Here is a 16,685-nt window from a genome sequence, read left to right on the forward strand (position 1 = left end):
ACTACCTGCCTGGAGTTTGCATGTTCTCCCTGTGCCTGCGTGGGTTTCCTCCGGGTACTCCGGTTTCCTCCCACACTCCAAAGATATGCTGGTAGGTTAAAAAAGTGCGCTGAGGCGATTCAGTTCGCATAGGTAGCGCTATACAAGTCACTCATTCATTCATTCATTCATTCATAGGCAGAACAGGGAAATGCCTTGTTTACATAGGCATCTCCCAGTTCTGCCGCTCCGTGACACAATCGCGGGACACCGGCGGACATAGAGTCCGTGAAACCCGCGGGCATGGAGTACGCAGCTCGTGCGCCCACAATGCTGCGTCTTAAAGGGGACATACAGGTATGCCTATTTGCGCAGCCGTGTTATTGTGCCGACGTACAGTGCCTAGCAAAAGTATTCACCCCCCTTGGCATTTTTCGTGTTTTATTGCCTCACAACCTGGAATTAACATGGATTGTTTGAGGATTTGCATCATTTAATTTACAGAACATATCCACTATGAAGATTTTTTTTTTTTTTTTTTTGTGAAGGAAACAAATAGGACAAAATAACAGAAAAAGTCAATGTGCACAACTCTTCACCCCCCTAAAGTCAATACTTTGTAGAACCACCTTTTGTAGCTATCACAGCTCCAAGTCACTTTGGATAAGTCTCTATGAGCTTGCCACATCTTACCACTGGGATTTTTGCCCATTCCTCCTTGGAAAACTGCTCCAGCTCCTTCAAGTTGGATGGTTTGAGCTTGTGAACAGCAATCTTTAATTCTGACCACAGATTTAACCACTATTGGATTGAGGTCTGGGCTTTGACTAGGCCATTCCAAACACATTTACATGTTTCCACTTAAACCACTCAAGTGTTGCTTTAGCAGTGAGTTTTGGGTCATTGTCCTGCTGGAAGGTGAACCTCGGTCCTAGCCTCAAATCACATACAGAGTGATACAGGTTTTGCTAAAGAAAATCCCTGTATTTAGCACCATCCATCTTTCCCTCAACTCTGACCAGTTTCCCAGTCCCGAATGCTGAAAAACATTCCCACAGCTGCTTGCTGCCACCACCATGTTTCACTGTGGGGATGGTGTTCTTTGGGTGATGTGATGTGTTGGGTTTGCACCAGACATAGTGTTTTCTTTGATGGCCAAAAAGTTCAATTTTAGTCTCATCAGACCAGAGCACCTTCCTCCATACATTTTGGGAGTCTCCCACATGCCTTTTCGCAAACTCAAAACGTGCCATTTTGTTTTTTGCTGAAAGTAATGGCTTTCTTCTGGCCACTCTGCCATAAAGCCCAACTCTATGGAGCGTACGGCTTATTGTCGTTCTATGTACAGATACTCCAGTCTCTGCTGTGGAGCTCTGCAGCTCCTCCAGGGTCACCTTAGGTCTCTGTGCTGCCTCTCTGATTAATGCCCTCCTTGCCCGGTCCATGAGTTTTTGTGTGCGGCCATCTCTTGGCAGGGTTGCTGTTGTGCCATGTTCTTCCCATTTGGTTATCACAGATTTGATGGTGCTCCTAGGGATCATCAAAGATTTGGATTTTTTTTTTTTTAATAACCTAACCCTGACTTGTACTTCTCATCAACATTGTCCCGTACTTGTTTGGAGAGTTCCTTGGTCTTCATGGCAGTATTTGGTTAGCGGTGCCTCTTGCTTAGGTGTTGCAGCCTCTGAGGCCTTTCAAACAGGTGTGTATATGTAATGACAGATCATGTGACACTTAGATTGCACACAGGTGGGCATCATTTCACTAATTATGTGACTTCTGAAGGTAATTGGTTGCACCAGAGCTTTTTATGGGCTTCATAACAAAGGGGGTGAATACATACGCACATGCCAATTATCAGTTTTTTATTTCTGAAAAAATGTTTTCTGTATATATTTTTCTAATGTTACTTCATCAACTTAGACTATTGTGTTCTGATCCATCACATATAATTCAGATTAAAAAAACATTGAACTAAAGGCTGTAATGTAACAAAATAGGTAAAAAGCCAAGGGGGGTGAATACTTTTCCAAGGCACTGTACATCGCTGTGCGCTGGTCGGCAAGCAGTTAATGGAACCATAGAAAATGTCTCAAAATTTGAACATGTATGCATGAAAGACCCTCATGCTAAAGGCCTTATATCAACAATCTACTCTTTATTGCTTGTTAAATCAGATGTTAAATTACCATCTTACGAAGTTAAATGGGAAAAAGATCTTGATTGCACTATAGATAACTCAGAATGGTCTGCAATATGGTCTAGCATCAAATCCTTTTCACCTAATGTAATAGATATTGAAACTGTTTACAAGGTACTTTCATGCTTGTACTTGGTTTCTGCTACAATAGCTAAATTTGCACCTGATCACTCAGGCCTCTGCTTTCGCGGCTGTTCTGTACAAGGAACTTATATACACATATCTTGGAATTGTTCTATTATTAAAAAATTTTGGAAAAATGTTTTTCTATTTGCCTCAGAAATGTTTGAAAGTACAATTACACCAGATCCAGAAATAGCCATTTTAAATATAAAACCAGATTTCCTGACTCGTAAACAATTCAAGTTGTTCATACAACTTTTGACTGCCGCAAAACAGACGATAGCTAAAGCATGGCAAACACCTTTACTGAATATAGCAGAAACCAAACACAGAATGAATCGTTCATTGTTACATGTAAAAGCCTTGGATAAGGAAAATTTAAAAAGAGTTTGACGTTCTATGGAGACCATGGGTCACACATTGTCTACCTACTAACTTTGAACAACAGGTCCTCTTCTCATGGTAATTGACACTTTTTCATATGACAATACTCTATAAAGAGCTTATGCCTCCGGAATCCCCATACCCCCTTTCCCCTACACCTATCCTACTTCTTAATTTTCTTTCTTTTTCATATTTCCTTCTTAATACTATTCCATATGGTACTTAACAGCAACAGGTGATTTTGAATATATCTAGAAAATATCACACTCATTCATTTTATAGTAATATTTTATTCAACGGTTTAGTACCCATGATGATTCAGACACAAACAACATACTTTCCTCGCATCTGATTGATAATGATTCTCTAATTACTGATTTAATCTAATATCAATATATAGCCTGAAACAAATTTATTGATTTAATAGGAATAATATCAAATATTAATTCCATCCTTTGTGTGTCATTTCATCATTACAATGTTTCAACCTGTATTTTTATTTCATGTACAAATTGCTAAATGACTCTTAAAGAGGAAGTAAACCCTGATGGGTTTTACTTTCTCTTTATTTACCTGCAAAGGTAAAGCATAATGGGCTACTATGCATCGCATAGTAGCCCATTATGTGTCACTTACCTGAAAATGAATCCTGTGATGTCACCGCTGTCCCCACTAGCAGCGAGCGTCCATCTCCACCCCTCTTCCTTCCGGGGCCGCGAACTCCGGCTCTGTGACTGGCCGGAGCCGCGTGACGTCACAATCTGCCCGTGGAGGTTTAGGAGATATTTCCAGCACCTACAGGTAAGCCTTAATATAGGCTTACCTGTAGGTAAAAGTGGTTGTACAGGGTGCACAACCACTTTAATTGATATATTATAATTGTTATTTTCTGTTTATCATTCAATAAAAATCTTTGAACGAGATAAAAGTTGTCAGATTGCTGTTGGCAGAACACATTATGCCTTTCTCAACCTAGGGTAGCCGCGATCCACACACTAGCTGCTACTGCTGCAAAGCAATTGGGGTGGATAAAACCGGTGATCAGATTTTGAGCCTAGTAACAATATATTTATTACAGGTATCTATATATCGCAGACTATTGACGCAGCCCTTTACATATATGGTACACATAAAACAGTCCCTGCCCTCAAGGAACGTACAATCCAAGGTCCCTAACTGACATTCATATGTACACATAATAATACACACATTTAGACAGAAGCCTATTAACCTACCACCATGTCTTTGGAGTGTGGAAGGAAACCCACACAGGCACAGGAAGAACATACATACTCCAGGCAGATTGCCGTGGTTGGGATTTGAACAGACGACCCTAGTGCTGCCAAGCAAAACTGCTATCCACTGTATATGTACAGATGAATGTCATAACTTTGGCCTTGATACATGTCCAAGTTGGTGTTTTCTTGTACATAGTGCCAGAGAGTACTTGTATGCCACTCATCTGTCCACAATCTAGTTCTAAGTCACCATTACATCAGTGTAATTAGGACTCACCTCATCCTCTTCAATGGTTTTAGTAGCAAGAAAGAAGCAGCTGATTGCAATGCACCTCAGGTATTTTGGATGAGCCTGTAAAGTTAAAATTCAAATTGAATTTGGATATACATAGCCATTCCCATTATTTTATTTCCAAACCATTAACATGCAGTCTCCCCTCTAATTCATCCCAAAGGTGTTCAATCAGGTCAGGACTCTGTGCAGACCAATCAAGTTTCCATGTCTTTATGGACCTTGCTTTGTGCACTGGTCCAAATCATTTGGTGGAGGGGGGGATTATGGTGTAGGGGTGTATTTTTAGGGTTTGGGCTTGGCCCCTTAGTTCCATTGAAGGGAACTCTTAAGGTGTCAGCTTACCATACCAAGACATTTTGGACAATTTCCTGCTCCCTGTTCCTACATGACTTTGCACCAGTGCACAAAGAAAGAGCCATAAAAGATATGGATGAGCACGTTTGGGGTAGAGGAACTTGACTGGCCTGCACAGAGTCCTAACCTCAACCTGATAGAACACCTTAGGGAAGAATAAGAGCCAGGCCTTCTCATGCAAAATCAGTGCCTGACCTCACAAATGCGCTTTTGGAAGAATGGTCAAACATTCCCATAGACAGCCTTCTCAGAGAGTTGAAGCTGTTATAGCTGCAAAGGGTGGGCCAACTGAATATTGAACCCTACAGACTAAGACTGGGATGTCATTAAAGTTCATGTGTGTGTAAAGGCAGGCGTCACAATACTTTTGGCAATATAGTGTATGTAATGCTTGAAAGGACTGTCAGAAACTGCAGACCTAATAGAGGATATGAGGGTCCGAGAGAGTGTGGACATGCTACAGTTTTGGAAGGGGATATGCTGCAGAAGACAATACGAAACTGAAAACATGTTACATGAGGCTAGTAAAAATCAATGCTATTACCCTAATCAATGTTCCCACTACAGACTGCTGAGGTCCAAGGGCCGCACATAATATAACAAAGGGCTGCATGCAGCCATAGGGCCACAGGCTTGGCATCAGGGATTTCATTGCTTCAGAAATGGGGCATAATACAGAATACAAATGATCACCTTGACTGAGGCCAAGAATCGGTCCAAAATACTTATGGCGAGGGCAAGTGTTTCTGGGTAAACCTGGAACTGGTGTCTCAACTCGGCCAACCATTGGATAACATCATCCCGCTGTTGTGGAGAAATAGCTGTATCCTGTGCAAAACAAAGACAAGAGTTTCATTAATAAAAGTTTAGCAGCATCTACCTATGTCAGGCATACTGCTTTAAAGCGGGGTTCCACCCAAATTTTGAACAATATCTGTATGTATTCTCTTCCTTGCCTAGATGCTGACATGCCGTTTAAAAAAATTTAAATCGCCGTAATTACCTTTTATTTTTCTATCCTTCTTTGCACTTCCTGGTTCTCCTCCCGTGGGAGTAGGCGTGTTTCTAGCCTCTCCCAGTCTCCTGGGAGCTAGTCTCAGGCTTCCCAGGATGCCACTGAGCATGTGCGGGAACGAGCGGTGAATGCTGGGAGCACAGCATTCACCACATCCAGGAAATAAATGCTTGCGGGCTTCAAATGCCCACAATGAAGATGGAAACCGCCTGCAGTGAATAATATAAGTTATTCTTTCCGATGAAATCTGACACAGGCGGACATATTACACACAATATGTGAGTATGTAATGCTGAGAAGAAAAGTTTGTGAATGAACTCAAAAAAAAAAAAAAAAAAAAAAAAAAAAAAAAACACAATAGATAGGTGGACCCCCACTTTAATGCAGGAATATTTTGCACACAAAAGTAGCCAGTAACATATGCAACATTTGCTATACTAAACATAACATCAGATGCTGCACTTTGACCAAAACCTTCACAATCTGAGTATAAATCAATCAACAGATCATAACGATTGGCAAGAATTCTAGCAGCTAGAACTATTACTGCCAAAACAGACAACTGAGATAAAAGGTGTAAATATTCTACTACAGTACCGCCTTATGCTTTCAATTATACTTATATAAAATAATTTATATAAATAAAAAAAAAAAAAAAGGGACAATTTTTAATTTTTTAATTGTATTTAAGTGTAAATATGAGATCTGAGGTCATTTTGACCCCAGATCTCACAATAAGAGGTCCTGTCATGCTTTTTTTTCTTTTACAAGGGATGTGTACATACAATACAATACAATAAAAGTGATCCTAAATTTTTTTTTTTCAAAAGGGACAGTGAAAAAAGAAAAAAGAAAAAGTAAATGAAAATAAGAATTTTTTTTTTAAAGTGCCCCGTACCTCCGTGCGCAGTAGCGAACGCATACTTAAGTCGCGCCCGCATATGTAAATGGTATTCAAACCACACATGTGAGGTATCGCCACAATCGTTAGAGCGAGAGGAATAATTATAGTAAAAGACCTCATCTGTAACTCAAAACTGGTAACCTGTAGAAATTTTTAAACGTCGCCTATGGAGATTTTGAAGTGTCAAAGTTTGTCGCCAATTGCATTTGTAAGATGGCTGCGCAAATACGATGTGACAAAGTATTGCAACAACCGCCATTTTATTCTCTAGGGTGTCTGAAATTGTAAATAATATATATATATATATATATATATATATATATATATATATATATATATATACACACACACACACACACACACACACACACACACACACACACACACACACACACACACACACACACGGGTTCTAAGTAATTCTCTAGCAAAAAAAAAAAATTATTTTAAGCACTTCTGGACTGTCTCCACCGACATATGTCGGCACTTTGAAGAGGGATATCTTCCTTATGGCAGCAGCTAGCTGCCATAACTCCGGTATCTTCTTCTTCAGTGAGCGGTCCGGTTTCTAATAGTGGTCTCTGGTGCGGATTTGCCGCAAGATCACTTTTATCGGCGGCAGGAGAGGAGCCCACTCCCTCCCGCCGCTCTCCGGTGCCCTCCGCCGCTTACCGGAGCTGTCAGTAGCAGCAGAGGTGATCGGGTCCTCTCCCTGGCTTGGTATGGAAATGAGGGGAAGATGGCCCCTCCATACTATTGCAGGGTGGAAGCGGCTTCAAAACGTCACTTCCGCCCATAGCTCTTAAAAGCAAAACTTTTTTTTTTTTATTGCATTTTAGTGTAAATATGAGATCTGAGGTCTTTTTGACCCCAGATCTCATATTTAAGAGGTCCTGTCATGCTTTTTTTCCTATTACAAGGGATGTTTACATCCCTTGTAATAGGAATAAAAGTGACGCAATTTTTTTTTTTTTTTTTTTTTTTTTTTTTTAAAGAACAGTGTAAAAATAAAAAAAACTATTTTTTGAATTAAAAAATAAGACAACAGTAAAGTTAGCCCAATTTTTTTTTTATATTGGGCAAGATAATGTTACGCCGAGTAAATTGATACCCAACATGTCACACTTCAAAATTGTGCCCACTCGTGGAATGGCGAAAAACTTTTACGCTTAAAAATCTCCATAGCCAGCAAACCTTAACCACGCCTTTAAACTGAATTTCCCACCCTTACTAGCTAAAACAGGAAACATACTGACGTCTTGGGGTAAAGGCCTACACTCCTGGTTCGGGAGATGTAATCTTATCAAGATGTGCATCTTACCCAAATACCTTTATTTATTACAAGCACTCCCAATCGCGATCCCCACATCATATTTTAGAAAGGTACACAGTCAATTCCATAAATTCATCTGGGCAAACAAGAAATCGAGATTACCACGTACACTCCTATCTATGCCCAAAGCTTCCGGAGGCCTTGCTGTCCCGGATGTGAGGAAATACTACCAGGCAGTACACCTGGGCAGAATTATAGACTGGTGTCGCCACCAAGACCTTAAATTATGGACACATCTAGAACAGGCCCAGGTGCAAATACCCCTGCAGGGAGCTCTATGGTGCCACGAACACCTCCGAGCACAAGACAGAAAACACCCACTGATAGGAACGACACTCAGAGTGAGCTCACAAACTTGCCAAGCGCAATCACTATCTTCGGCTAACTCCCCACTATACCCAATTATAGGGAACCCGCAATTTTCTCCAGGTCTAGACCCTCAGGTTAAAAATGCCATGTTGAACCTAAAACGCATACAAGCACGACACTTCCTGACGGGAGATTCATGGCCCTCCGTGGAGACATTAAGCAACCAATCAGGCCCATTCAAGTTGTCATTTTGGACGGCTGTCCAGTTGAGACACTTCCTTGCGTCTATACCTAACTCCCAAGAGTTCTCACAACCTCTAACGACATTCGAAAACTACTGCTCGGAGGAGGGTGCACTCGCAAGAACGCTGTCGATAATGTATAACCTCCTCATTAGCCCGACAGACGACACACATCTAACCTTTATACGTAAATGGGAGAGAGATTTGAGTTGTACATTTACATCGGACCAGATTCAACGTGTAGTAACTTTCTCGCTAAAATCCTCTATTTGTACAAAAATACAGGAAACTAATTACAAACTCTTGACAAGGTGGTACCTAACTCCTCAAGCCCTACATACCTTCTACCCGAACACCTCGGCACTTTGTTGGAGATGTCAGACGGAAAGAGGCACGTTGCTGCACATTTTTTGGTCCTGCTCAAAACTCTCACATTTCTGGTCTACCGTTAGAGCAACCATCCAAAAATTTACGGAATACGATATCCCTAACGACCCAGCCTTTTTTCTGTTACACGTTAATACTATATCAACTAAAAGGTACAAAAAGTCCATTGTGCGACACTTAGTTAACGCAGCTAAATCTTGTATCCCACTATATTGGAAAAAACAATCTCCACCAACCGTGGCGGAGTGGGTTCGGAGGGTGGAGGAGATTAGTAGAATGGAGGATCTGGTTCTAACGGCGAGACACCAGCAGGAAAAATATACAAAGACATGGGCAATATGGCAACAATTTATCTTATCCTCAGAGGGCACCACCCTTAGAACCGCCTAATAAGCTCACTTTTTCAGATAATGCTAAATCTGAGGCTGTCCTGAATCAGCCAGAGCCCCCCCCCCCCCCATCCCCCCCCACCCCATCCCTCCCACCCCCTGCAGACTCCCCCCCCTATTTTTTTTTTTTTTTTTTTCCGCTTCTTATCCCTTCCTTTATTTACCCCTTTATTTTTCCCGATGAATGTCTGTGATGTCCTCGGCTGCCCTTCCCCTCTTGGGTACTGAGATTCTGCCCAGGTGGGATAGGAGGCGAAGGGAAACCAATAGAGAGAAATGCTAATTGTGAATTTTATCTGCTGACCTTCTACTGTAGGAAATATTCTAATATATAAGATTATCCAGGAAGGTAAACGAATATTCCTCTCTTTATTTTCAATGTATGTATGCATCGTACTGTATTGTAATGTCTCAGCCCATGTTGGGCATGTAAAAAAAATAAATAAAATCTATATTTGAAAAAAAAAAAAAAAAATCTCCATAGGCGACGTTTAAAAAAAATTCTACAGTTTGCATGTTTTCAGTTATAGAGGAGGTCTAAAATTATTGATCTCGCTCTAACGATCGTGGCGATACCTAATATGTGTGGTTTGAACACCGTTTTCATATGTGGGCGCTGCTCACACATGCGTTCGCTTCTGCACACGAGCTCGGCGGGACGGGGCGCGTTTAAAAAATTATTTTTTTTTACAAAAAAAGGTCCGCTTGTAAGACCGCTGCCCAAATACGGTGTGAAAGAAAGTATTGCAACGACCGCCATTTTATTCTCTAGGGTGTTAGAAAAAAAATATATAATGTTTGGGGGTTCCAAGTATATTTCTAGCAAAAAAAAACAAACAAATTTTAGCTTGTAAACAACAAATCTCAGAAAGAGGCTTGGTCCTTAAGTGGTTAACTTGTAAACACCAAGTGTAAAAAATAGGCTTGGTCCTTAAGTGGTTAAAGAGCTCTACATTTTAAATTCTATGGTGGTTGGTTGCTTTGGCTGTTTTATGCCTATGGCCAATCTTCTAGTCACTTGTCTAATATTTTAACCTGTTGCCTCCCCCCTATTGGGGTCTCAGTTCTACTGCAGCATTTTCCATAAGGCTGGATTCACACCTATGCAGTTTTAGTGCTTTTTGCATTTTGCAGATTTGCACTACAGTCCATTTAACATGGTTTCCTATAAAACACATTCTGTAGTGCAAATCTGCAAAATGCAAAAAGCACTAAAAATGCATAGGTGTGAATCCAGCCTAATATAAAACTCAGTGTTGGGTGGAGTGATTTTTTTTTTTTTTATTACTCCATAATCTGGCAGACAAGCCCTATATAAAATAAAAACTTAAATGTTTATATTAGACATACAGAGTGTGGTAACTCGTGCTTGTATGTATTCATTATGAATACTGACATGAAATCCCACAACCGCGCTGTTAAGGCTTACATTGTAAGCACGCATGCTATGCCCGAGGGTATGTATATTCTGAAATTTAATATGATCATAGTCATACTCACAGGCTTGTGCATGCTTTTTTTCTTTTTGCAATGCAGGACTCACAAGGAAAGCTAGTAGCCTCAAGAATTAAAAAAAAAAAAAAAAAAAAAAGGCCTAACATGTACATTTTCGGAGCACAATAGCAGTCAAACCCCTGGATTAAGCAGGCAAAACAGACTTTACAAGCTTGACAAAATAATGATCACTATAAACTGTACCTCCGGGTCATATAATAATGCCATTCCCATACATTATGCTCTGTGGGAAACCATTATCACTAAAGTGTAACTTACGTAGCGTTTGGTCTCTATTTCAAGGCAGGTCTAATTTACTGGTGCTTGGGACTATAACCTATTTATATCAATTGTGCACTCCTCTTTCCTGAATGTTCTGTTCTTTCATGTCATCACCTACTGTGTTTCTTTTTAAAAATTAGAGCTCCATTCACACTTGTGCGACTTGTCATGCAACTCTGGACATCAAAGTTGCATGACAAGTCATTCCCCATGTTTTCCAATGATAACCATTCATATATGCATGACCTAAAGTTGCCTCAACTTCAAAGAAGTTGATGCACTACCTTGATCTGACTTTCATGCAACTTGAGGACCAGACTTTAACGTTAACCCTCAGAAGTTGCATGAAAGTCCTACCTGAATGTTATACGATGCAACAGTTGTTAATTATCTCTGCTCAAAGCCAAAGTCGTATGCAAGTTGCTCCCATCCAAAGTTGTGTCAAAAGTTGCACTCCAAAGTCGGTGCAACGTTGGAGTCGCACAAGTGTGAATGGAGCCCAATTGATCTTTGACTTACAATGCTTACTGTACTATGTCTTATGTGTGGAGGCAGCCATCTTGGCAGAAGCAAAGCTTTGCTTTTTATATCAGAGCCGGAAGGAGAAAAGGGAGCAGTCACTAAATTTCACCCCAAATCTTTTAATACTGGACATCAGAGCTCTCACACTGCAGATATACAGGATGCAAAAGAGTGTTTAGGCATCCTTACATACCAAAAAGTTTTCCATTTTTAAAGAAATTTTCAGACAAAAAAAAAAAAAAGAAAAAAAACATTTTTTTTCAGGGCGCCTCTTTGGCACAATTAACATTTCTAAATTTTCATTATAATTAACAAGATCAGGGGTCAGGCTTGGAGGCCAATGGCTAAAGCAGTGAAAGGGCCCACACGGAAACTGGCAGATGCACAAGCAGATTCCCCTGGCAGGTGGCATGTGCTCTAAGCACTAACTGGTTTTCACCAGAGCTTCTGATAGTGGAGATGGGTTTCGCTGCTCCCCGCACTCCCCCCTGGGAGCACACAATAGCTCCATAGGAGGCATCCCCCCCCCCACAACACAGTCAGAAATTCGCTCCATTTATGGCCAGCTTTGAAGTGTTTTCTCTCATGCCAGCAAATCTGCTAATTACACACCATTGTTTACATGTTGGCGTGGTGACAGCATATTGGGTCCATTATGCTGTATGGATGCAAACGTTACCCCAAACATTTACAGGAGTACAATATGGTCCAAATGCATGATGGGGAACGCAGATTTTTTTTTAAGTTTTGGTTTATGCGGCTAAACTCTGCAGACCAAAACTGAGCAGTGTCCATGGGCCCTAAACTGGCAGAGCAAAAGTAGCAACTAATCAACAATTCATAATTTTTTTTTAATAAAACCTTATTGCTTGGTATTGGCTGTCCCATTTTATATTGCTCCATTCTTCATCCATCAGATTAAGTATAACTGACCAAAAACAAGTCTTTCTGAAACAGACATTGTAGCATCTAGAATTGGTGTAAAGCAGAAAATGCATGTTGGCAGTCACACTGTTTGATTGCTGGGTAATTACTAGTGCAAGCTTATTCTCATGATTAGCTATTAGCATTTCCAGCTAGGATCACGTGATAGGCTGTGAAAGGAGGTAAAAGGCCATGCATTCGACTTATCCGATCACCACATAGGACATGGCAAGAAGGGAATTGTCATTCCAGCAGACTTTTTGTGGGAAGACAAGCAAAGTGCAGTAATCAGATTCCACCTCAGTCACTCACATTGCCAACGCGCTGTGATCAAAGTTCACCAGCCCTGCACAGTATCAGGGTCATAAATCCTGGCAACCTTCCCAGATTTATTCCTAATCTACCGTCAAGGTCTTATTTCTGTAAAAAGTTTGTATTATCGTCATGCTGAGTAATGGAGAGAAGGAGGAACTATGCCAATCAGCTGTCTGAAACCAACTCCCGAGACATTTGACGTATTATGGTTAGACATGGCTCATCATGGTTCCATTTCAAGGCGTTTACAAGGCAGGAACTGTGTCATGATAATTGTTATGAAAATTACTACTCTAAATCCACTCTAAAGCCGGGTACACACTAATGCCCTGAACACACGATAGGATTTTCCGACAATAAAATCCACGTTTTTTTTCCGACGGATGTTGGCTCAAACTTGTCTTGCATACACACGGCCACACAAATCTTGTCGGAAATTCCGAACGTCAAGAACGCGGTGACGCACAACACGTACGACAAGCCGAGAAAAATGAAGCTCAATAGCCAGGGCAGTTCTTCTGCTTGATTCCGAGCATGCGTGCGTTGGAATTGTGTACTAATGATCGGAATTTACGACAACGGATTTTGTTGTCGGAAAATTTGAGAACCAGATCTCAAATTTTGCGTGACGGAAATTCCAATGGAAAATGTCCGATGGAGCCTACACAGTCGGAATTTCCGACCCATCGAACATTTTCCGTTGGAAAATCCTATCGTGTGTACGGGGCATAAAATAGTTTTTTTTGTCAGGTTTCAGCGGGATGAACGAAAAAAAACTGACAGCTCCGGTCAGAGCCAGTGCTCTAACAATCAGACATTAGAACAGCAATCTCTTCCGCTGAGTTGTTGTGTTCTGACAGGGGGACAGCCCCTCTGTCAGAAAACTTCGGTCTGCACTCTCAGCCGTTGGCTGAAAACGGTGATTGGGAGCCGGTCGGCGGATAGAAGCCAGCCAAGCATGCCGGAAAACTGTCGGACTGGCTGCCTTACAGATGGGCTGAATGTTGGCTGACATTAAGCCCATGTGTACGGAGCTTAAAGAGTGGTTAAAATTGTTGTTTTTTTCTGCCATCTGTGTATTATTATTGAGATTTCCCCTCACTTCCTGTCCTATAGACTCAGCAGGAAGTGAAAGGAAATTTTTAAAGTCAGGAAATATTCTGCTAAGGCCTCATGCGCGCTGCGCACCCAACGTTATAAAAATGCCAGTAGCTTTAGCTGTAGAATGCTACATTTAAAACCAGGAGTTTAGCCGTGTTTTGCAGAGTTTTTGTATTCATGCTTTTTTTTTTGCAAAACTATACTCCCACAAAAGCTTATGGCTCAAAAACGTTCATAAAAACGCAGAATAGCATTAATTAGAGTTAGAGTGTTTTTACAGCGGAACAACTCCCCTTCAAACCCACTAGTTCTGGAGATATTTTTCCAGCCAGAAAACACCCCTGCCAAAAAATGCTGATAAAAGCCTACGTGTGCATGGACACATAGGATAACATGCTGGGGAGTTTATTGGTTGCAGAAAAAAAAAAAAAACGCCTGAAGCCAAATACAGCAGCTGTAAAAACGTCCAGTGTGCATGGGGTCTAAAAGTCAGCATGAAAACATGTGTCCCCATTGAAAGATTTCCCCTGTATTCCTGTTCTGATAGCACCGCAAAATGTAGGATTTTCTTTCACTGTAGATCCCAGTGACCATAGTAACCAGGTATATAACCAAGAGTATATCTCCCTTATGGGCGCAAAGACAACAAAAACCTGACAGTGGTTATAACCCGACACAACTCTATCCAAGACGGAAAAAAAAAAATATCCAAAAACTAAAAAGAAAAAGATTTTGCCTTAAGCTATACCTTCGGGCAGGTTCATACGCAGCTGGATTGCAGCTGGGAAGCGGTGCCCTGCATTTTTACAACACAGGGTTTCCTCTTTTTTTTTCTAAATGTAGATGGAACAAAGTGACATTCTATTCATTTCTATGTACAGCAGCTCAGCCAAAATACTGTATTTTTCTATGTACAGTCAAAAGACTGGCATAAACATGAACTTGCCCTGAAAAACGTCTGACAATGGCCACATTGAAGCCATATTAAACCCAAAAGCAAACCTTTATTATATTGCAGTTTACCAATTCTTAGTCAGGATGGCTGCATTAGTTCCCTTTTTTAGGCTTTCTTTCTTCTATTTTAATCTTGTGATCTGGGCAGCAAGTCTGTTTTTCGAAAGCACCAGCTTGCTACCAGAATGTATCCGTTTAAAGGGATGAGGCAAGCCACTTAACACTGATAGGGGTGATTAAAATGATCAGCTTTTATTTATTCATATAAAACCCTTATCCCAAAAAGGAAAAAAATAAATAAAATAAAAACTGTTTGCAGTAAAGGATTATAAAGTGTGAACTGGAGTTTGGCTTCATATTGTTTGTGTATCCAAATCTGCTAATGCACTTAAAAGTGGATGTAAACCCTCTCCTACACCCAGTGAAGTGAACAGCCTCAGATGATACACAGGGATGAAACAAATCCTCCTATTACATGTATATCTGCTGTCTTCAGCTTTATATACGGTTTAGAAAGTGCACGTCCTGTTAGAATTTTTTCTTCCTGATTCACCTGTGGGTGTGGATTCTTGCCATACATTGAAACAGCCGATTGGAGGAAAGGCACACACCCCCCTCCACATAGACAGAGACTTGCAGAGCTGTACTGTGAATAGACCAGCTTTCTGCTAATCTATTTATAGCACCTACCCTGACACAAAATTCAGCCTGGTTTTATCACAGTTGACGGATAACTTTTCAGAAGTTATCATGCTGATAACAAAAGAACAGAGCAGCAGAAAGACACGGGACAGTGCTTTGAAGAGAGATAAAAAAACACTGCAGATATACAGTATCTCACAAAAGTGAGTACACCCCTCACATTTTTGTAAATATTTTATTCTATTTTTTCATGTGACAACACTGAAGAAATGACACTTTACTACAATGTAAAGTAGTGAGTGTACAGCTTGTATAACAGTGTAAATTTGCTGTTCCCTCAAAATAACTCAACACACAGCCATTAATGTCTAAACCGCTGGCAGCAAAAGTGAGTACACCCCTAAGTGAAAATGTCCAAATTGGGCCCAAAGTGTCAATATTTTGTGTGGCCACCATTATTTTCCAGCACTGCCCTAAACCCCTTGGGCATGGAGTTCACCAGAGCTTCACAGGTTGCCGCTGGAGTCCTCTTGAACTCCTCCATGGCGACATCACGGAGCTGGTGAATGTTAGAGACCTTGCGCCCCTCCACCTTCTGTTTGAGGATGCCCCACAGATGCTCAATAGGGTTTAGGTCTGGAGACATGCTTGGCCAGTCCATCACCTTTACCCTCAGCTTCTTTAGCAAGGCAGTGGTCATCTTGGAGGTGTGTTTGGGGTCGTTATGGTCTAATACTGCCCTGCGGCCCAGCCTCTGAAGGGAGGGGATCATGCTCTGCTTCAGTATGTCACAGTACATGTTGGCATTCATGGTTCCCTCAATGAACTGTAGCTCCCCAGTGCCAGCAACACTCCTGCGGCCCCCAGACCATGACACTTCCACACACGCTTGACACCATCTGAACCAAACAAGTTTATCTTGGTCTCATCAGACCACAGGGCATGGTACCAGTAATCCATGTCCTTAGTCTGTTTGTCTTCAGCAAACTGTTTGTGGGCTTTCTTGTGCATCATCTTTAGAAGAGGCTTCCTTCTGGGACGACAGCCATGAAGACCAATTTGATGCAGTGTGCGGCATATGGTCTGAGCACCGACAGGCTAACCCCCCACCCCTTCAACCTTTTCAGCAATGCTGGCAGCACTCATACATCGATTTCCCAAAGACAACCTCTGGATATGACGCTGAGCACGTGCACTCAACTTCTTTGGTTGACCATGGCGAGGCCTGTTCTGAGTGTAACCTGTCCTGTTAAACCGCTGTATGGTCTTGGCCACCATGCTGCAGCTCAGTTTCAGGGT

General features: G+C 41.3%; 1 protein-coding gene across 2 annotated transcripts in view; it reads right to left on the minus strand.

The window, feature by feature from the left end:
• Positions 1–16,685, minus strand: part of CCNI (cyclin I) — a 62,378-nt gene that overhangs the window by 15,028 nt on the left and 30,665 nt on the right. For both annotated transcript variants that reach the window (XM_073597346.1, XM_073597337.1), the window contains exons 3-4: positions 5,267–5,401; positions 4,202–4,276 (exon numbers count right to left, since the gene is read on the minus strand). In XM_073597346.1, coding sequence (XP_073453447.1) covers positions 4,202–4,276; positions 5,267–5,401 — 210 coding nt within the window. The remainder of the gene's footprint in view (positions 1–4,201; positions 4,277–5,266; positions 5,402–16,685) is intronic.

The sequence above is a fragment of the Aquarana catesbeiana genome, linkage group LG01, assembly GCF_042186555.1.
Source record: "Aquarana catesbeiana isolate 2022-GZ linkage group LG01, ASM4218655v1, whole genome shotgun sequence".
In the NCBI taxonomy this organism is placed as follows: Eukaryota; Metazoa; Chordata; class Amphibia; order Anura; family Ranidae; genus Aquarana; species Aquarana catesbeiana.